Source organism: Capra hircus, chromosome 10, assembly GCF_001704415.2.
Source record: "Capra hircus breed San Clemente chromosome 10, ASM170441v1, whole genome shotgun sequence".
NCBI classification, from domain to species: domain Eukaryota; kingdom Metazoa; phylum Chordata; class Mammalia; order Artiodactyla; family Bovidae; genus Capra; species Capra hircus.
The window spans coordinates 90,843,714-90,866,098 of record NC_030817.1 but is presented as its reverse complement, the minus strand read 5'-3'; the positions used below and the strand labels follow the sequence as shown (position 1 = coordinate 90,866,098).

The following is a 22,385-nucleotide window of genomic DNA, read 5'->3' as shown; positions in this document are numbered from 1 at the left end:
TTCACCAGGCCTATAACAAAAGGGATCCAATATGATGCTGTTGGTGCTGTGGTCTATTCTGAGGCAGAGAATAAGATCCCAGAGGAAGAACAGATGACGTAAGATCAGGATGAAGCAACCTGGTTGGTGGCATGTCCCAGTTCTATCTTCTGTCTATACTTTCCAGCTCTTCTTCTTAACTTTCATTCCCCCTTGCAACTCATTATTAACTCATAATAATGATTTTTGTGCTTCTATTTCCCTTTCTTCTTTAACTGATACGCGAGTATATGTCAGGGCACCAAGACAAGGCACTGATAAAACACTGAGGCCAGAACTTGCTAAACCCCTTTGAGTGCTTTTGAAGGCGATAACTGAAAGTATAAAATGCTAGTGGGCAGAAGTCAGTATTTGTTAGATATGGAGCCTACAACACTCGAGTGATTAAAAACAATTAAACAATTATTACCACCATCAATGGGATCGGGTCAGGTTCATTTTCTGTAAATTTGATCGTGCATCATTTAATCTAAGTAAAAGCTACAAAAATTTGTCTTTGTTGATGTCTGATTCATATCTTAAACTCTTACTAGATATATTACTGTCCTATTAGATTATTGATTATTAACCTTCACATAGATCATACATGATCATATTCAGATCATCAAAACAAGAATTAATAATTTAACAGAAAAATGACTAAAAGACACACATATTTTGAAGAAGAGTTACTCAACAATTATTTACTGAGATGTCTTCTAAGTAACTAGGCTCTGAGAATGAAAGTCTCTCAGTCATGTCCGACTCTTTGTGACCCCGTGGACTGTAGCCTGCCAGGCTCCCCTGTCCATGGGATTCTCCAGGCAAGAATACTGGAGTGGGTTGCCATTTCCTGCTCCAGGGGATCTTCCCGACCCAGGGATCAAACCCAGCATTGCAGGCAGACTCTTTACCAACTGAGCCACCAGGGAAGCCGAGGCTTTGAGAATAAGGTAGTAAATAAACAAAGGTGGTCCCTGTTTTAATGGAGTGTGCCTTCTCCTAGGGGGATGCTGGCCAACAGAATAGATGGACAGAGAAGCGGAGCAAAGTACTGTGCCCACTGAACTCTCTCCAGCAGCTTTCCAAGCGGCAGAAACCGTAACAAGAGCAAATGAAACAGCACAAATACCACAAGTTCAACCAGAAGAAAGGGAGCCATGCAAATGTGAGGCTACCTACAATCAGGAGAGATAAGCACCAGCTTCTCGCGGAGATACTTCTCAAGTCCTTACTCTCTTTGCAGAGGGCAAGGCAGGGTTGAGGGAGAAACACGGAAGAGGGAAGAGGAGAATGAAGACCCAAGACTGAGCTCGAATAACCCGGAGAGAGAGCAAGGCCGCTCAAAGTGCCAAGATGCTGGGAGAAGACAAGAAGTGCTGGTGGACCAGGGCAACCTGCATGGGGCAGCCCCAGAGCGTACACAGGGCCTGAGGAGGTGACCCGGAAAGGCAGGGCTTCTGAGGGGAGAGAGCAAAAGCAAGAGAAAGGGGACCTTTCTGGCAGTACGGTGGACAGGCATCTGCCTCAATTCCTGGTCTGGGAAGATCCCACCAAGTAAGAAAGGCCCTGCAGCACAGCTGCTGAGCCTGCGCTCCGCAGCCAGCGAGCTGTACCTCCTGAGCCCATGTGCCACAGCTACTGCGCCCTCGTGCTGGGCGCCCTTGCTCGCCACGGCTAGAGAAAGCCTGTGCACAGCAGGGAAGACTCAGATCACCAAAAGTAAATTAAAAAATAAGAGACCCTTAAAAAAAATAAGACGAGAAAGAGACCCTGGGGGATAGCTCATCATAACATAAAAGGTCCTTCCACTGGGAAATTCACTGAGAAAGTCCAAAAATAATAACATGAGCAAAGGTAGACCAGGCAGGCATTGTGACTGCCATAGAAAAAGCAGCAAAGAAAGACAGCTTCAGCTCTAAAGGCCACACACAATGAAGATACAACAGTTACGTCTAGGTACCGAGAAACAGTAGCCATCTTTATAAAGCAGAAACTACAGGAGCTGTAAGGATACACAGAAAAAAAATACACTGATAAGAGTTTTTAATATGCTCCTCTCAATACAGGACAGATCAAGAGGAACAAAAAAATGGTAAGGGTATAGAAGGCTTAAATTACAAAATCAATAAACAGCATTCACAAATGGATCATACGTTAGATTACATTAAAAAAGTGGTAAATTATGTAAAGCAGAAATTATATAAACAAACCCTTGTATTCACAATGCAGTAAAACTAACTCATAAAATTAAAGGACCCTTCCACAAGGATATTCAAACATGTTCCTTTAAACATTTCCAGCATGAAAGGGAAGACCAAATCACAGAATTGCAAGACATAATGACAAGGAAAATACTGTCATAATTTATGGGACAAATTAAAGCAACAATCAGAGAAAATCTATAGTTTTAAACACAAATAAATAAAAACGAAAACAAAGGAATTAAATTCCCCTTTCAAAATGCTAGAAAAAAAATGTTTAAGTAAATCAAAACAAACCATAAAGCAGGAATAATAAACAGAAGAATAAAAATTCATTAGGTAAAAGACAGAAAAATAGTAACACTGATTAGTAAGTCAGAATTTCATTTTTCAAAAAACTTAGACACGAAAGTGAAAGTGTTAGTCACTCAGTCGTGTCCGGCTCTTCCTGACCCTGTGGACCCCACCAGGCTCCTCTGTCCATCTAATTCTTCAGGCAAGAATACTGGAGCGGGTTGCTATTTCCTTCTCCAGGGCATCTTTTCGACCCAGGGATCGAACCCAGGTCTCCTGCATTGCAGGCAGATTCTTTACCAACGGAGCCACCAGGGAAGTCTACAGTAGACATACTATTACTAAACTTAAGAAAGACAAGGATAAAGAACTACATAAAATAAGAACCTATAAGAGTTTCCGTTGAATATCTGAAACCCCAGATGGAAAACTTATACAGGCCAATATCTGCAGAAGAAACAGAGAGTAATCAAGGAATTAAAAAAGCTCCAGGCCCAGACAGTTTCAAACGGGGGTTCTATTAAACTTTCAAAGACCAGATAGTTCCAATATGATATAAATTATTCCAGAGCATAAGAAAATAAAGAAAATCTTCCAAATTATCTTATGAAGCTAGTATGACCTTAACAGCTAAATTGTATAAATTCAGCCCGCACCTGAAAAAGGAAAATTACAGCCCAATATTACAAATGAATATCATATAACAGAGAACAAAAATCTGACACATTAAGAAAATGATACACCACAGTTAAGTGGTATTTATTTTAGGAATGCAAATGTGGTTCAGTTTTAGAAAATTCATTAATAAAATAAACCATATTAATAGGTCTGGGGGGAAAAGTATGATTATCTCCATTGGTACTAAAAAAGCTATTAACAAAAGTTAACTCTTTCTTAGTAGAAACACTTGAGAAAATAGGAATAAGCCACTCTCATAGTATGATACTGGTAAAGCCACCATTTCAACTGATGGAAAAGTATTAGGGACATTTCCACTAAAATCAGGATAAGTCTGTCATCTCTACTATTAACACTGTACTGGTATTTTTAACAGATGTAACTCAACAAGAAAAATCAACACAGACCTAAGAACTAGAAAAAAAAGAAGTAAAATTATCTCTATTTGCAGATTATTTGTTAGTGAATAAATGAAATAAATGACAAAACTAGTCCAAACAATAAAATAATTTAGTATGGTAGCAGGATATAAAATTAGCAAACAGAATTCAAAAACTTTCATATACATTGTTATCAACAATAACCAAAAGATACAATGGTAGAGAAAACCTGATTTTCAATAGTATAAGATAAGATATTTACAAATAAACAAGAAACGCTCCAAATTCACAGGATGAAAGTCTTAAAATGTTCCTTAAAAAAACACAAAAGTAGGCATGAACAAGTAAGAAGACATCCTCTGTTCTTGGATAGGATGGAAACCTCATGAAGATATGACTTCTGCTAAACTAGCATTCTAAATTTTAAGAAATACCAAAGATATTTTTTTTACAGAGCTAAGCTTTTTGTTGACACTAAAATTGGTACTAATGTTAATACTAAAATACATATGGATAAAACATGTTAAGAATACATTTAGAAAAATGATGAAAAAGAAAAGCTATGAGGGCTGATTGACCTTATTCAATATTAAAATATACTGTAAAGCCTCTACGAGCAAAGCAGTGTGGTACTAGGATGCATGAATAGATATGAGTGACTTAGTAGGACAGAACAGAAAGCCCAGATATAGACCAAGATACGCATGGAAGTTGAATATCTCAAATCTCTGGGAAAAAAGGATACAGTTTTAAATAAACGGCAAGGAGTCGGACACGACTGAGCAACTGAACTGAACTGACTGAATGAGATAACAAGACAGACATTTGAAAAAGGATAAACTTAGATTCATATCTCACACCACACACAAAGGACAAACCCCAAGTGAATCAGAGCTCTAAGTGTAAAAACTGAAACCACAGAAGTTCCCTTTAGGGAAATATGGATGGATTCCTATATGACCTGAGTGTGGAACAGAGTCAGAGCAATAACCAGGATTTCACACTCCAGGAATGGAAGCGGTCAATTTTCATTCCAATCCCAAAGAAGGGCAATGCCAAAGAATGTGCAAACTATTGCACAGTTGGCTCATTTCACAGGCTAGCAAGGTAATGCTCAAAATCCTTGAAGTTAGACTTCAACAGTACATGAATGAGAACTTCCAGATGTATAGGCTAGATTCAGAAAAGGCAGAGGAACCAAATATTAAATTGCCAACATCTGTTGGATCATAGAAAAAGCAAGAGAATGCAAAAAAAAAATCTGCTTTATTAGCTATGCTAAAGCCTTTGACTGTGAGGATCACAACAAACTATGGAAAATTCTTAAAGAGATGAGAATACCAGACCACCTTACATGCCTCCAGAGAAACCTGTATGCAGGTCAAGAAGCAGCAGTTAGAACCAGATATGGAACAAAGGACTGGTTCAAAATTTGGAAGGGAGTATGTCAAGGCTGTATATTCTCACTCTGCTTCTTTAACTTATATGCAGAGTACATCATGTGAAATGCCAGGCTGGATAAATCACAAGATGGAATCAAGATTGTTGGGAGAAATATCAAAAACCTCAAATACGTAGATGACATCACCTTTATGGCAGAAAGTGAAGAGGAACTAATGAGCCTTTTGATGAAAGTGAAAGAGGAGACTGAAAAAGTTGGCTTAAAACTCAATTCAAAAAACTAAGATCATGGCATCCGGTCCCATCACTTCATGGGAAATAGAGGGGCAAACAATGGAAACAAGTGACAGATTTTATTTTCTTGGACTCCAAAATCACTGCAGACAGTAACTGCAATCATGAAATTAAAAGACGCTTTCTCCTTGGAAGAAAACCTATGACAAACCTAGACAGCATATTAAAAAGAAGAGAGATCATTTTGACGACAAAGGTCCATATAGTCAAAGCCATGGTTTTTCCAGTAGTCATGTATGGATGTGAGGGTTGGACCATAAAGAAGGCTGAGTGCTGAAGAATTGATGCTTTTGAACTGTGGTTCTGGAAATGACTCTTGAGAGTTGCTTGGACTCAAGGAGATCAAACCAGTCAATCCTAAAGGAAATCAACCTTGAATATTCATTGGAAGGACTGATGCTGAAGCTGAAGCTCCAATACTTTGGCCACCTGATGTGAAGGGCTGACTCACTGGAAAAAACCCTGATGCTGGGAAATATTGAGGGCAGGAGGAGAAGGGGACGACAAATGATGAGATGGTTGGATGGCATCACTGACTCAGTGTACATATTGTTGTTGTTCACTTGCTCCACAGAGGATGAGATGGTTGGACAGCATCACTCACTCAACGGATATGTTGCTGTTGTTCAGTTGCTCAGGCAGATCCAACTCTTTGCAACCCCGTGGACTGCAGCATGCCAGGCTTCCCTGTCCTTCACCAACTTCCAGAGATTGTTCAAACTCCTGTCCATTGAGCCAAGGTCTTTTCTAATGACTCAGCTCTTTGCATCAGGTGGCCAAAGTATTGGAGCTTCACAGCATCAGTCCTTCTAATGAATTTTCAGGACTGATTTCCTTTAGGATGGACTGGTTAGATCTCCTTGCAGTCCAAGGGACTCTCAAGAGTCTTCTCCAACACCACAGTTCAAAAGCATCAATTCTTTGATGCTCAGTCTTCTTTATGGTCCAATTCTCACATCCATACATGACTACTGGAAAAACCATAGCTTTGACTAGTTGGACCTTTGACAGCAAAGTAATGTCTCTGCTTTTTAATGTGCTATCTAGGTCTGTCACAGTTTTTCTTCCAAGGAGCAAATATCTTTTAATTTCATGGCTGCAGTCACCATCTGCAGTGATTTTGGAGCTCAAGAAAATAAAGTCTGTCACTGTTTCCATTGTTTCCCCATCTATTTGCTATGAAGTGATGGGACCAGATGCCATGATCTTCATTTCTTGAATGTTGAGTTTTAAGCCAGCTTTTTCACTCTCCTTTTTCACCTTCATTAAGCGACTGTTTAGTTCCTCTTCACTTTCTGCCATAAGGGTGGTGTCATATGCATATCTGAGGTTATTGATATTTCTCCCGACAATCTTGATTCCAGCTTGTGCTTCATCCAGCATTTCCCATGATGTACTTTGCATATAAGTTAAATAAGCCAGGTGACAATATACAGTCTTGATGTACTCTTTGCCTAATTTTGAACCAGTCCATTGTTCCATGTCTGGTTCTAACTGCTGCTTCTTGACCTGCATACAGGTTTCTCAGGAGGCATTTAAGGTGGCCTGGTATTCTCATCTCTTTAAGAACGTTCCACAGTCTATTGTGATCTACACAGTCAAAGGCTTTAGCATAGGGAATGAAGCAGTAGTGTTTTTCTGGAATTCTCTTTCTTTCTCTATGATCCAACAGATGTTGGCAATTTGATCTCTGGTTCCTCTGCCTTTTCTAAATCCACCTTGAATCAGAGTAAATTCCAGGAGATGGTGAAGGACAGGGATGCCTGGTGTATTGTGGTACATCGGGTTGCAAAATGTTGGACATGACTTAGCAACTGCACAACAACAACAGGGCGATGCAAGAAAAGAATGATATATTTGACACTGCGTAAAACAATACCACTATCTTAAGCAAAGTCAAAAAACACTGACAAACTGGGAGAAAATATCTGTAAGATATCATTGCAGATATATAAATAACTCTAGAAAATTTTTCAACGAAGGATAAGAATTCTATAGAGAAAAGGGCTAAAGACATGAATACACAATCTATACAGATACAAAAAGATACTGAAATGGCCTCTAAGCTTATGAAAGATGTTTAATCTCACTCAGAATATGAGATACACCAATTAAAACTATCGTTTCTCACCTAACATATATTGCCAAAAGATAAGAAGTCTGAGAACACATTTTGTCGATGAGGCTGTAAGAAACGGGCACACGCATGCTGATGATATGAGGGAAAACTAGCAACACCCATTATGGAGAAGAACATGACAGTATGACCTTCTCACTCGGAAACCTTGCTTCTAAGCATCTACCCTATAGATACACCCCCAACAATAACAAAATACCTATGGACAAGATTACGCACTATAGTACTCTCAGGACACTGGAGACAACATACATATCCACATAAAGGAGTGTGTTTGGAAAAAACTATCACACATACCAATGAAGTACTACACAGCCAAACAAACAATGAACAAGATCTCTATGAACTGACAGAGTGATTTCCAGGACATACCTTAGATTATTTAAAAAACAGTGTGTAAGAGTTAAGAGTGACTAGAGTACGTTACCATTTGTGTAAGAAAAAAAGGGGAGGGAATAAAAAGAACAGACTTCATTTGTGTAAAAAGAAACACAGAAAGAATAAATCAGATAATGAGACTGGTTACCCACAGGGGCAGATGGGAATGGGGCTAGACTGGCTTGGACAAGATGACACTTCTAGAAAGATATCTTTGTGAATAGTTCTGACTTTTAGAACCATGCTTCATATGCTCAGTGTCTGCACCCTAAAGCACTTCAGTTGTGTCTGACTCTTTGTGACTGTATGGACTGTAACCCGCCAGACTCCTCTGTCCCTGGGATTCTCCAGGCAAGAATACTGGAGTGGGTTTCCAGTATTTCCTTCTTCAGGGGATCTTCCTAACCGAGGGATTGAACCTGCGTCCCTTACAACTCCTGTCTTGGCAGATGGGTTCTTTACCACTAGCACCACCTGGGAAGCCCCAAATGCTCAGTAAATGCATACAAATACAACACAAAGAAGAATGGGGAAGAACTAAAATGGAATATAATAAGATACAGATGAACATAAATGTACTTTAAAAGGATAATTAACCAATTGACGAGGAAGAGTGAAAGAATCTAATTAACTTTTGAACACAAGTTAAAAACAAAAAGAATACTCATCCAGTCAGTAGGATTGTGCTTTTGTTGTTTCAACAGTAGTATGAATTAGAAACTACTTTCTTAAGCAAAAGAGCTTCCCTGGTAGCTCAGCTGGTAAAGAATCTGCCTGCAATGCAGGAGACCCCGGTTCAATTCCTGGGTTGGGAAGATGCCCTGGAGAAGGGATAGGCTACCCACTCCAATATTCTTGGGCTTCCCTGGTGGCTCAGTTGGTAAGAATCCACCTGCAATGTGGAGACCTGGATTTGATCCCTGGGTTGGAAAGATTCCCCTGGAGAAGGGAACAGCTACCACTCCAGTATTCTGGCCTGGAGAATTCCATGGACTGTATAGTCCATGGGGTCACAAAGAGTCAGACATGACTGAGCAACTTTCACTTCACTTCTTAAGCAAGCAAGTAAACGTATTATGGTTTCTTAATATTGGGGAACAGAGTTAAAAACAGGAAACTGGGGAAGGCTAAAATGAGCTCCATAGTACTGGACTGCAATGGGAGGTATTGATATGGTTTCAGGGTGGTTTTTTTTTTCAGTATAGTTATTATAATGGACATAATGTGATATGTGCATATTCTAGCTCTGATAATTAAGAGGGCCTAGACACAATGACATCTCAGTAGCAAAAAGTATATTTAATGCCAAGAACCTGGTTTATAAACACTAAACTTTACTAAAAGGAAATTTTTTTCTGAAGAAATAGCTAATTTCAAGGCTGGAACTGAGAAATACAAGATGAACCTAGAATATCTAGTTGGGTTAAAACATGAAGTTCTTTAAAAAATGATAGGGTAACATCAAAAGGACACAGAAGCAGGATTAAAAAGGTTCCCCCTTGCCAAATCTGGGACAATTTAACATCAAAATAAATAGATATGACAACTAAATGCAACTTGTGATCCTGGAATGAATCCTGGACCAGAAAAACAATTTTTAATATTCTGTTATAAAGAGCACAATTATGAGAATTAGAATAAAGTCTTTAGATAGTGTCTTGATTTTGATGGTTATGTAAGAGACTGTTCTATTCTTAGAAAATACACATTGAAGAGGTTGTCATACTAAGTGAAGTCAAATATCATATGATATCGCTTATACCCAGAGTTCTAAAAAAAGGGTACAAATGAACTTATTTTCAAAACAGAAATAGAGTCACAGATGTAGAAAACAAACTTACGGTTACCAAAGGGGAAAAGATAAATTGGGAGATTGGGACTGACTTACACACACTACTCTATATAAAAGAGAGAGCGAATAAGAAGGCTCTTGAGAGTCCCCTGGACTGCAAGGAGATCAAACAAGTCAATCCTAAAGGAAATCAACCCTGAATATTCATTGGAAGGACTGATGTTGAAGCTGAAACTCCAAAATTCTGGCCAGCTGATGCAAAGAGTCGACTCACTAGTGGGAAAAGACGCTGATGGTGGGAAAGATTGAAGGAAGGAGGAGAAGGGGAAGATGGAGGATGAGATGGTGGGATGGCATCACCGACTCAATGGACATGAATTTGAGCAAACTCTGGGAGTTGGTGATGGACAGGGAGGCCTGGCGTGCTGTAGTCCATGGGGTCACAGAGAGTTGGACATGACTGAGCAACTGAACAGAGAAGGCAATGGAACCCCACTCCAGTACTCTTGCCTGGAAAATCCCATGGACAGAGGAGCCTGGAAGGCTGCAGTCCATGGGGTCACTGAGGGTTGGACACAACTGAGCGACTTCACTTTCACTTTTGACTTTCATGCACTGGAGAAGGAACTGGCAACCCACTCCAGTGTTCTTGCCTGGAGAATCCCAGGGACAATGGAGCCTGGTGGGCTGCCGTCTATGGGGTCGCACAGAGTCGGACACGACTGAAGTGACTTAGCAGCAGCAGAGCAACTGAACAACTGTAAAGTATAGGGAACTCTATCAATACTCTGTAATGACCTACATGGGAAAAGAATCTAAAAAACAGTGGGTATACATGTACGTATACCTGACTCACTTTGCTGTAAGCAGAAACTAACATAACACTGTAAATCAACTATACTTGATTTAAAATTGTCCTTAAAAATTATATGTAAGAAAAAGAAAATACACATTAAAGTGTTTAGAGGTAAAGGGATATCATATTTGGAACTTACTGTCAGCCATTTAGAAAAAAAAAAGAATACAGAGAGAATTCCATCATGATAAGACGAAAACGAATATGGCAAAAATGTTAACATCTGGTGATATAGGTGAAAGGTACATTATGCTTGCAACTTTCCCATGTGAAATTACTTCAAAATAAAAAATTTTTAAATAAATTAAAAAAAAACGAGATCACTTCATTCAGTGATAATTGCTACAAGGAAAATAAGACCGGGTAATATCACACAGAGCAGTGGGTGGTGGGGAGGCCTGCAGACTAGTGCTTAAATAGGGAAATCAGTGAAATGAACATGTAAGCCAAGTCTTAATTACATTAGAAACCAGCCCATTTGAAGATCTGGGGACTCAGAACTCCAGGCAAGCATATGCCATATACTATTAAGGTAAAAATGCACTTCGTGCCTTCAAGATACAAAAAGATGACAATAAACATATTTAAAACTTGTAATAAAAAAAAGGTAATACTAAAAAAATAAGAAGTTCCCCTTGTTCCCTATCAGAAGCAAAAATGAGAGGAGACTAATATCCAGCGGATATCCTGTTGTTCCAGACATTAGTTTCTCAGCATAAGTAATTTCAAAACATTGACACCAAGTAATTCTTTAAAAGTTCATCTCAAAGAAATAATGAGAAAGGCAAGGTTTATGTAAAAAGATACATTATAATAGTATTACAACTAATGTTGAAAACAAATGACCATCCCTGTAAAAATGTTGGAAGAAAATTATGGCACACCTATGGAGGAGAATACTATATAGCCATATGACATGCAGCTTATGACATAACATTGTTAGCAAAGCAACAAAAAAATTGATATCTATATGTCTCACGTAAAGAAAAGTTACCCACAAAAACACTGAAGGAAGGAAATTCTCAACATTTTGCCTTAGGATAATGGGAGTATGTTTTTTTTTTTTCTGTTAAGTTACATTTTTCTAAATTTTTTACAATGAGCATATGTTACATTGATATTTAAAGAAAAAAACAACTTGCAAACTAAAAAAAAATCATATCAAAACTACTTAAAATTTTTTCAAACTATGTTTTTTATCCAAATTCATAGCTGCAATCCAAACCCATGCATTGCAATTTCAAAGTTCCTCTACCATTTCATAAACTAATGATTCCAATGTTTTGGACTGAATTTAAGAATGGAGGTTCAAGAGTGATGGAACTTTTGACATGTAGATGTTTAGGTAGGAGGGACTAGGCCATAAAGGAGAAACTTTCTTCCAACTAGAAAAAACATACAGGTTATTTTGGTGGGTTGGCCTTTTAGAATTCACCCTTAGGTTTTCTGAAAGCTTCTCCGTCCTATTCCAGGTAGACTGTCTTGATAAGTATTTCTGATATTCAATGAAAAAACAGGTAAGAATTGATAGTCATAATTCTAGGTGCCAGCTGTAAAATTCAATTACTGCTCGATCGATGATGAAACACATTTAGAAGTTTGATATGAATAAATCATTTCTTGCTTTCTCTGAGACAATATAAATGTGTACATAACTGAAAAAAATTTCCCCAAGAATAGTCAGGGAGGGCTTGGATGCCTGCCTGCTGAAATGGTGTAGTAATATAGACAGAATAGAGATTTTGGAATTGAAACAAATCCAGTCTTCACTATTTTCTAGCTAAATGCCTTAATTAAACTTGTCAACATCTCTGAACTGCTGCTTTTTCTTTGAAAAACGGAGATACCACACCTGTTACTGTAAGAGTTAGAGCTAATGTATGCAAGTGGTTGGTGGTAGTGGTGGTGAAGTTCCTAAGTGGTGTCCAAGTCTTGTGACCCCATGGACTGTAGCCCACCGGGCTCCTCTGTCCATGGAGTTTCCCAGGCAAGAATACTGGAGTGGATTGCCATTTCGTTCTCCAGGGATCTTCCCTACCCAAAGATCGAACCTCTGTCTGCTGCAGGGGCAGGCAGTCTTCTGCACTGCAGGCGAATTCTTTACCAATGAGCCACCAGGGAAGCCCCATCGTGTAAATGCTTAGCAACCACCTATATCAAAGCAAGTAATTAAACAATGGGTGCCAAACCAAACCCAAAGACAAAACTAGCCTGCATTTCCACCATTTGTTCCAGCCCTGAGCATATGTTTCTTATTTTAATTCTACACCAAGTGTTTCTCAAGTTTGGCACTCTTGAAACTTGGGGCTGGATAATTCAGTGTGCAGTAACAACACTGGCTACAACCTGTGTGTATGCTCAGTTGTGTCCAATTCTTTGTGACCCCATGGACTGCAGCCTGCCAGACTCCTCTCTCCATGGAATTCTCCAGGCAAGAATACTGGAGTGGGTTGCTGTTTTCTTCTCCAGAGGATCTTCCTGACCCAGGGACAGAACCTACCTCTTTTGTGTCTCCTGAATAAGCAGGCAGATTCTTTACCACCTGGGAAGCCCCAACCTACTAGAGATCAACTCCACCATCTAAGCTGTAAAAATCAAAACTGTCTCCTGACATAGATGTATGCTCCCTGGGGCACAAAACTACTCCTAGTTAAGAACCACTCATCTACACAGACAGTTAAAATAGAGAAACAATATTTAATAGGGCAGATCAAAACAAGCAACTTCATTTCCCTAGACTGCGGAAAGTCAGTGATGAGAGAAAAAGGGGAATATTTCATATGAAGAACTTATTTGTTTCATGAAATGTCTCTACTGTCAGAGTTTGTGCTCATTTAAACAGGTAGGACAAGTTAACTCATCTAAGCCTTGGTTTCCTCATATGACTGTTACATGGATTAAATGCATAAGTGAAGTGGTGTCTGGTACACAGTAAGCACTCAATAAATATTGGTTGTTCTTGTTACAATCTAGGTACTCCTTCCAATCCTAGGTTTCCAGGTCCCACTTACCAATTTTTGTCCCCAATTCCTCACTCTATACATATTTACATTTGTTTCTACTCCAAACCTTGAAGTGGTCCTAACTCTTCTTGAGGCTAGGAGGTATAAGAAAAGCGTCTGGGCTGACAGGAGGAGAGTCTGGCTATAATTTTGAAAAAAATCTTCCCTAACTATGGCTGACTACCAGTGACACAGGATACAGGTATGTGAATTAAGAGTCAGGAAGCATGCTATTTATGCACAGAAAAGTGAGTAAAATTAATCAGAGCAAAGAAAGGAACACTGCCTTGATTTCCCTTAGGGCACAACTACTGCTGTAATCCATATATTAGTTCAGTGTGAAAAAAGATGAACAGAATTCCTAAACTACTTGAATATACTCCATTTGAGACATTTTCTTTAAGTTCAGAGCACTTTTTATGTTAGAAGTAGACATTTCTAAAAATAATTTTACTAAAGACAAAGAATTTATAAATGACCATCTATTATGGTAAGCTACTTAGATGAATCAAGTACTTTTTGAAAAGCCAACCATCAGGCATGAATCAGAAGTCCCAGAAAAGAAAAATGACTAAAAGCCTTCAAAACTGAGTTGAAGGAAAAAAGTCATTACTATATGAAAGAAAGACTGATGACTTTCTATGCAGAAATGAATACAAATTTTAATACAGCTCACCTGTAGTTTCTGAGTCAAAGAGTCCCTCTGTTCTTGTAGTTCTCTGGCATTATCAATTTCTTGTTTTAATCTTTCTATTTCCTGGAAAAAGTAGTGAAATATTTTTAACAACATTATTGTAACTATATCAAGTATATTTTTCCCCGAAATTACTGTCCCAGTCCTTAGAAAAAGGGTGTTTAAAAAATTTCCATTTCCATACTGAATGCAAGGGGTAAATTCATCTTAATGGATATGCTGTCTAGCACAGAATAATCTGAAGCAAGTCAACACGGTGGCTTTGGTACAGCACTGCTTAGAAACAGCAATCTGAACATTTTAAGATTGCTTCAAGCTTTGTGGATATAACTCTTTCCTGAGGTATTAAATCTTTTGACTGGAAACTAGAAAAAGCAACAGCTTGTAAAATTCATTTAACTTCTAATGGTTTTCTGTTGATTGTATGAATGTAACTCTCATACAGAAGAAAAGAGGCAGTATCTCAGTCTGACTGCCTCACCATAGTTCATAACAACAGTCACAGCGATGGGGAAAATGAGAACAAGCTTAGCATAACTCAGAAAAATTTCATCCTAAAAACACCCCACAACCTCACTGCATGAAATACCCTTAAATCAGAGACAGACCCCAATACTGTCCACATATTTTCGTGAGATTGCAGATGAGTGAGAAGTAGCCAGTTACCTCTTCCTTCACCTTCAGGGTCTCCTCCAGTTCTTGTATTGTCTGATTTAATTCTGTCTTATGGGTATGCACGGCATTGGCTTGGCTACTAACACATTCAAGCTCAGTCACCTAAAACCAAATGAGAACATAAACCAAATCGTGACAATTTCACAGGATTCCTTGCTGAAGACAGACAGTAAGTCCTTCATAGGTGTATAACGAATTTTGAATCAATATATGAAAATTAACTTGGAGAAATATTAAGGCCGGGTAGAACGAGCAGAATTGATCCTTTAAAAATATCAATTTAGGACTAAGGAAAAAGACCAAAGAAGATAGCTAGACTTGGTGATGAAAAAGTTAGGAAAACTTAAATTAAGTGATTAATGACAGTAGAAAACCCCTATAATAAAAGTCTTATTTAAAAACGTTTTCTGAAAACAAATTCAAAACCAGCCATCTGCCCTCCATCTGTAGCCTTTAAATTAAATATGGGTTCTGAAAACTGGCCTTGCAGAAGTGAGAAAATATTCAAATACACTTCTAAAATGTAAAGGAATCTGGAAGAAAAGATATGCTTAAAATACAACTTAAATCACTTGATACTAGAATATCTTCACATCAGTAGGGTCTCTTACAGCAAAGGAGAAGAGTTCTCTATCCAGTACAAATTTACTGAGGGCCCAGACAGCAACTTAACTTCTTTTAATGGGCACTTGCTATTTTTTTTAAAGAACAGAGAAGGGCACTGTCTCTAAAGCTATGCCATCCAAAATTAGTCAAAACAGACAGAAGTCAACATAAAAACACACACCTTATCAAAATCCTCTACATGTCAGGGGCTCATACATTTTGATTGGTTAGCATACAATAAATTGTAGACTATTAAGGAAACAGCAAATCTCTCTCCCTCGCATTTTCCAAATGGTGGATCAACACCACATTCTGTCACTCTCTCATAGCATTTTCTTGGTTTCTATTCATGCTCTAATAGCCTTGCACAGACCCTTGTTATACAGGTGGAAGCAAAACCAATGGCCTGCCACTGCACCTAATTATATCCTTTGTCTATTTTTACGTCTTCTGAAAACTGCTAACACCCATCTTTCACTGTTTGACTGCCCCACTAAAAGCCTCTCAACGGCTCCTCTTTCTCACAGCATCAAATCTAACCTCTCAGTCCCCCCAAAGCTAGCTGCAAACCATGCAAATATCTCATTGCTCAAGACACCTAGTATGTATGAACATTCAACAAACCATGCTAATACCCATCTTGTTGATTTAACTAGAATGTCTTCTCTTACCTTTGAAAACCATTCAGAACTAACCAACCCCCCAATACTGAGCTTAGAATGCCCTTCTCTAGAAAGCCATTTCTATCTCCTCAGTGCTCAGGATTTCCTGTCTTCTGGTCCACAACACTGAACATCTGTTCAAAAATCTTGGGAATTTTCCCCTATTGTCTAATATATATTAGTTTCCTATGTGCATTAGGCAATACACTCCTCATGAGCAGCTCCAGTCTTGATGAGGCTGGAGTATTTTTTACTGGGTTAACTTTCACCCAGTAACAAAACCATGGGCAAAATGTAAACATCAACTATGAGAAGGCCCTGGTGAGTGACCAAATTGGGCAAAAGACCGAAAGGAAGCACCATACTGAGACACATATTTACACATCTTTTTGCCTGAAGGCGCTGTGCAGTTCGGCCACACTGCCTGACTAGAATGCAAGCAAAAATCTGAGCTCTTATTTTTCCAAAGAAGTCTGAGGAGTTGGGGATGCCTCAGAACAACTGAAGCAAATCGAAATTCAGGGAACTGTATGAAAAAAAGACCTCTTAAAAAGCATACAGACATCCCTCAAATCTTCGGCTGATTTCTGAAGTAAACGGGTAAAAGTAAGAATCACAGGGGTTCGGGCATGTGGGAGAAATGCTGGAAGAATGAAAAAGTGTTAAGGTGTGGTAGTGCTCACCACTGAGAAGACACTTTGAGGTTAGCGTCAACACCAAATTAGGTTTCTTAGTAAGCACTTCAAGCTTCCCACTGAAACCCCAGGGGGATTACGGCTTAGAAATAAAGATTTCCAAGGACTCAAAAAGTCCCCTTGAATTAAGAACAAAATGGAAATAAACCAAATGCTAAAGCAGAATTTTACACCTTCAAAACTTCAAAGTACAGCCAGCCCTCTATACTCATGGTGGATGGGGAACCTATGGATACAAAGGGATGACTGAGTTATGCCACTTGACATAAGGAACTTGAGCATTCCAGGATTTTACTTCCTGTGAGGTGGGGCAGGGGGTGGGGCACTAGAACCAGTCCCCATCAGATACTAAGGGACGGCGACACGCTACCAGTAATTTCACTGCTTGCTCAAACAAAAATGAACACTGAATACTCAGAGGCAGATAACAGAATCTACAGGCTCTATAACATCATCTCATTTGCCATGATGCTCGGGGCTGGTGCACTGAGGCGACCCAGAGGGATGGTACGGGGAGGAAGGTGGGAGGGGGGTTCAGGATGGGGAACACATGTATACCTGTGGTGGATTCATGTTGATGTATGGCAAAACCAACACAATACTGTAAAGTAATTAACCTCCAGTTAAAATAAATAAATTTATATTTTTAAAAAATGACTAGACATATGAAGAAATAGGAAAACACAACCTGTAGTAAAGACAAAAATCTCTCTATATATACACATACATATATACAAAAGCTGAGAGAATTTGTTGCCAGCGCACTTGAAGTACAAAAAAATCCAAAAGAAGGTTACTCAGAATGAAGAGGAATGATACCTGATGGAAATTCAGATCTATAGGAAGGAAAGAAGAGCACTGGAAATTATGTGAGTAAATAAAAATACTTTGTTTCGTAAATTCTTTAAAATTCAACTGAGTACTTATAGCAAAAAAACTCTCAGGGTCAGGGAATACATAAAAAGGATAGCTCTTCAATGAATGTTTTTTTGGATTATAAGTCAATTATCCTAAGCTGTTTTTTTAAAATTGTGGTAAAACACACACACACACACACACACAAAGAAAAACACAGTAAAAATTTATCCTCTTAACCATTTTTAAACATACAGGTTGGTGGTATTTGGAGACAGAGGTTCAGTCCCTGGGTCGGGAAGATCCGCTAGAGAAAGAAATGGCACCCCACTCCAGTACTCTTGCCTGGAAAATCCCATGGATGGAGGAGCCTGGTAGACTACAGTCAATGGGGTCGCAAAGAGTTGGACATGACTGAGCGACTTCACCTTCACTTTGGTGGCACTAAGTATATTCACACTGCTGTGAAATAGATCTCCAGAGCTTTTCATCTTGCAAGACGGGACACTATCCTCATTAAACAACAACTTCCCTCTTCCCCTCATGAATTAAGTTTAAACTTAGGATAGAAAGGTATTTACTCAGGTTCTTGCTCTCCCTCCTGTCTCTATTTAACTTCAGTCTTACCTCCCCTGTCATCCTGGTCTTATTATACTCCTCAAATTCTGCCCTGATACTAAGCCCATTTCCTAATGTCTAGGAAGGAGTTCACTTCTTTAAAATCATTTTTAAAAACAGAAACTAGTGTCATTGGCTTCCTGTTGGGTGAATGCATATACTTTGGATTAAAAAATTCTTTATAAGAAATTCTTTGGTCTCTTGATACTAATTTTTCTTTTACTGCCCCATATTTGTATTATTGCCCCATATTTCTAATTAAAGTTATTATCTTTAACTTTTATAAAGACTTTTCTACCTGTATTTTTCAAATTGTTCTTTAAGAAATAAAGTAAAATAATAAAAGCATTATAATTGCTTCAGTGTAATTACATGTCAGTTCTGTATCTCAATTTTCTCAGGAATTGTACAGAGTCTATATTATTGTTCCTACTTTACAGATAGGAATACTGAGCAGAAAGAGGGGAATAAGCCACCAAAGGTCAGACAGCTAACAAGTGGCGCAACAGGAATGTGAAATTGGGTGTTTGGACGCCAAAGCTGTCCAAATTCCTTCATTCTCAGGAAACTGCAGAAAACTGTTTTCTTAACCAATAAACCCACATATAATACATATGTTTTGATAACCAACAAAAATCTCCAGAAGAGGCCCCTGTGCTGAATCCGCATGTAAAGTAAGAAAGCCTGCTGGCCGTCAGTCCTTATGGGTAGCGGCCCTGCACTTACCCGCTTGTGCAGCCGCTCTGCTTCCTCCTGATAGGCAGCAAGTTGCTGCTTCCATTGTTTGACATTGGCAGTAGACTCCAGCAGGGCTGCAGTGAGTTTGGCGTTGTTTCCTTTGAGGGTGGCCAGTTCAGCCTCCCAGTGTTTGCTGATTGCTGAACTAAAGTAAAAGAAGAAAATTCCTCCCATTACACTGATTGTTGTTACTTTAAAGAGACAGCAGTACTCAGTCCTAAGGTTTGGTTTATAATTAAAAAATGTTTCAAAGACTACCCACAAAGAATAAAAACACAAATATTTCATTCAAATGCTCCTAGTGAATAAAACCTATCAAATAAATAAATATAAGTATTTATTTTGAAATTGATTTATTTATTTAATAAATAAATCAAGTGGATTTATTTTATCTTATTCAGAGTTTTTAAATGCCCCCAATATAAAAATCTGCTGCAATAAACTGAACTTGGTACTAACAACTCTGATAGAATTCCGGTGTCACTTATAGAACAAAACTAAACCAATCGCTTTTTCCTCATTTTATGTTCTACTTGTTAAGTTACCCAGAGTTAAGCATCTCAACAAAGACAATTTTCTATTACAAACACAATTCTGTTAAGTGAGAAGGTCCCTCTCAATAATTCCTTTCTTAACTTTCCAATGAAGAAAGAATTACCTAATTTCAAAGAAAAAAAGGTGGTTTCTCTTTCTCCTTATTGAACAACTTACTCCTATTAGTGAAATTCTACTAACCTCATCCCATTAACTAACTAGTAATGATAATAGCTTTCTTTAATCAGAATTTTAGCTTTTGAGAAGTTATTTGCATCACAGAGCAAATGTTTCGGTGGATTGATATTTTATAGTAATCTTAATATATATAGTATAAAAGAAAGCATCGTTTCAATCATCAATATTTCTAAAGCTCATCACCAGTAAGAATACATATCAGTAGATCATTTCTGTGTCATTCTTTCCAAAAGTGCATAACCATCATTCCAATTTTGAAAAAACACATCAACCCAAACTGAGGAACATTCTACAAAAAAACTGATTGGCGCACTTCGAAAGTGTCAAGAAAAGGTAAGTCTGAGAAACAGAATGGAGGAGACTTAGAAGAAATAATCAAATACAATGTGGGATCCAGATGAGTTCCTAGAACATAAAAGGGACATTGGTGAAAATCAAGATCTGTAGTTTAGTTAGTAATATTGTATCAATGTTAATTTCTTGGTTTTGAAAATTATATTATGGTTATGTAAAATGCTAACATGAAGGTAAGCTGGGTGAGGGTATATGGAAATTCTTTGTGCAGTTTTTGCAATTTTTCTGTAATTCTAAAATTAGTTTTATTTATTCATCTTTTAAAATTTTATTTATTTTTAATTGAAGGATAATTGCTTTACAGAATTTTGTTGTTTTCTGTCAAACCTCAGCATGAATCAGTGATCGGTATACATATATCCCCTCCCTTTTGAACCCCCTCCTAACTAAAATTAGTTTTAAATGAAAACTTAACATTTTTTCCGAAGTTTACAGAAAAAATTTCATCAAACATGAAAGGACAAAATCAAACAAGTTATTGATTGAACAGGGCTCCCCTGGTGGCTCAAAGAGTAAAGAATCAGCCTGCGATACAGAAGACCTGGGTTGGGAAGATCCCCTGGAGAAGGAAATGGCAACCTGCTCCAGTATTCTTGCCTGGAGAATTCCATGGGCAGAGGAGCCTGGCAGGCTACAGTCCATGGGGTCACAAAGAGTCAGACACAACTGAGCGACTAACACACATTAATTCAACAACCCATTTCTATCTTTAAAGAGAAAGCACGTCCCATTTCTTCTTTTGTGGAACGATTTTTCAGATTCAGATTTTCTGATAAAGTATCCACTGATTCACCTTCCCTAACTGAATATGGATTTTTAAACCATCTACCAATTTTTCCACTACAGACATTAGTTTTATTTAAATAGACTTTACAATCTGACAACAAAAGTCTTATTAAACTAATTTAAACACTTGATATATGCAAGTATCAAACCTCTTAAAAATTAAAGAGCAGAGAAAATGATCTTGAATATTTCTAAAACACATATGTTGAAAACTTCTCAGTTGTAACCTAAGATTATCCTGTCTTTATAAAGGGAAAAAGAACAAAAATGGGAGTGTTTTACATTTTATCTCTCTAGGTTTTATTTTACAATCTGTAGGTAGAAAAACCCATTAAGAATGTGAAAACTCAGCCGACTTTGCAATTATTTCGATCATTATTTGTGTGATATCAGATCAGTCTCTCAACTGTTTTGATCTTCAGTTCTGTGTAGGTCAAATGAAGACATTAGTTAAGATCTGTACTGTCCAAATGTTAGTCACTAGCTGCATTGGCCATTTAAATGTAAAGTGCTCAAAACCAAATAGAGTAAAAAACTCAGCTTCTCAGTCCCCTTGGGTACATTTCGTATACTCAATAGCCACAGGAGACTAGTGGCCACCATACAGGAAAGCAAAAATACAGAACTGTTTATCATCACAGAAAGTTTACATTTCCCACGGTTTTGTTTTTTTTTTTCAATTTTTTGCATTCTGGGCTGAACTGTGTCCACTCATGAATGAATATGTTGAAGTACTAACTCATCTCAAAATATGAGTATGGAGGCAGGGTCTGAAAAGAGGTAGTTAAATTAAATGGGGCAATTCGGGTGATCCTTAATCCAGTGTGACTGGTGTCCTCATAAAAGGAGATTAGAACACAAACACGCAGAGAGGAAGGTCATGGGAAGACACTGGAAGAAGCCCCCTGCAAGCAGCCCCCTGCAAGTCAAGGACAGGTCTCAAGAAACAACGCCGTCAACAACTTGTTCTCAGACTTCCAGCCTATAGAAAATAAATGTCTCCTGTTTAAGCCACCCTCAGTTCAGTTCAGTTCAGTCGCTCAGTCGTGCCCGACTCTTTGCGACCCCATGAATCGCAGCACGCCAGGCCTCCCTGTCCATCACCGACTCCCGGGGTTAGCCTGTGGTATTTGTTAGGGCAGCCCAAGCAAACAAACTAACACTATGTATAGCTTAAACACATTATGTATCTAAAGTAATGTGATTCAGAATAAACATATATTTTAGTTTTGTCTCTGGTTCCTAGCTCAATAGTTCCCCCAAACCCTTTGAAGTTCCTAAGCAGGAAGAGCAATGGGAGTATCTTTTTAATGATATGTGGTCTTCTGTCCTTAGTTTCTGAAACTGATCCAGAGCCATAAAGGTGAAATGCGTCTTGTTATTTATTCATAAATAAGCCCTGTTCAGCCACAGCTGAGTTTATGTTAATGAGGTGACTTGGGGGGATGCCCTAAAGATGAGGGGACTGAATGCTAAGGGAACCAACCACGTGAAAAGAGTTGGAACTTTCAGTCTCAATCCTAGATTACTAGGGAG

The 22,385-nt window shown here is 38.3% G+C and overlaps 1 protein-coding gene across 1 annotated transcript in view; it reads right to left on the bottom strand.

The window, feature by feature from the left end:
* The window catches only part of HOMER1 (homer scaffolding protein 1), a 138,847-nt gene that overhangs the window by 10,170 nt on the left and 106,292 nt on the right, over window positions 1-22,385 (bottom strand). The window contains exons 6-8 of the mRNA XM_005685075.3: window positions 18,966-19,122; window positions 14,795-14,905; window positions 14,111-14,191 (exon numbers count right to left, since the gene is read on the bottom strand). Coding sequence (XP_005685132.1) covers window positions 14,111-14,191; window positions 14,795-14,905; window positions 18,966-19,122 — 349 coding nt within the window. The remainder of the gene's footprint in view (window positions 1-14,110; window positions 14,192-14,794; window positions 14,906-18,965; window positions 19,123-22,385) is intronic.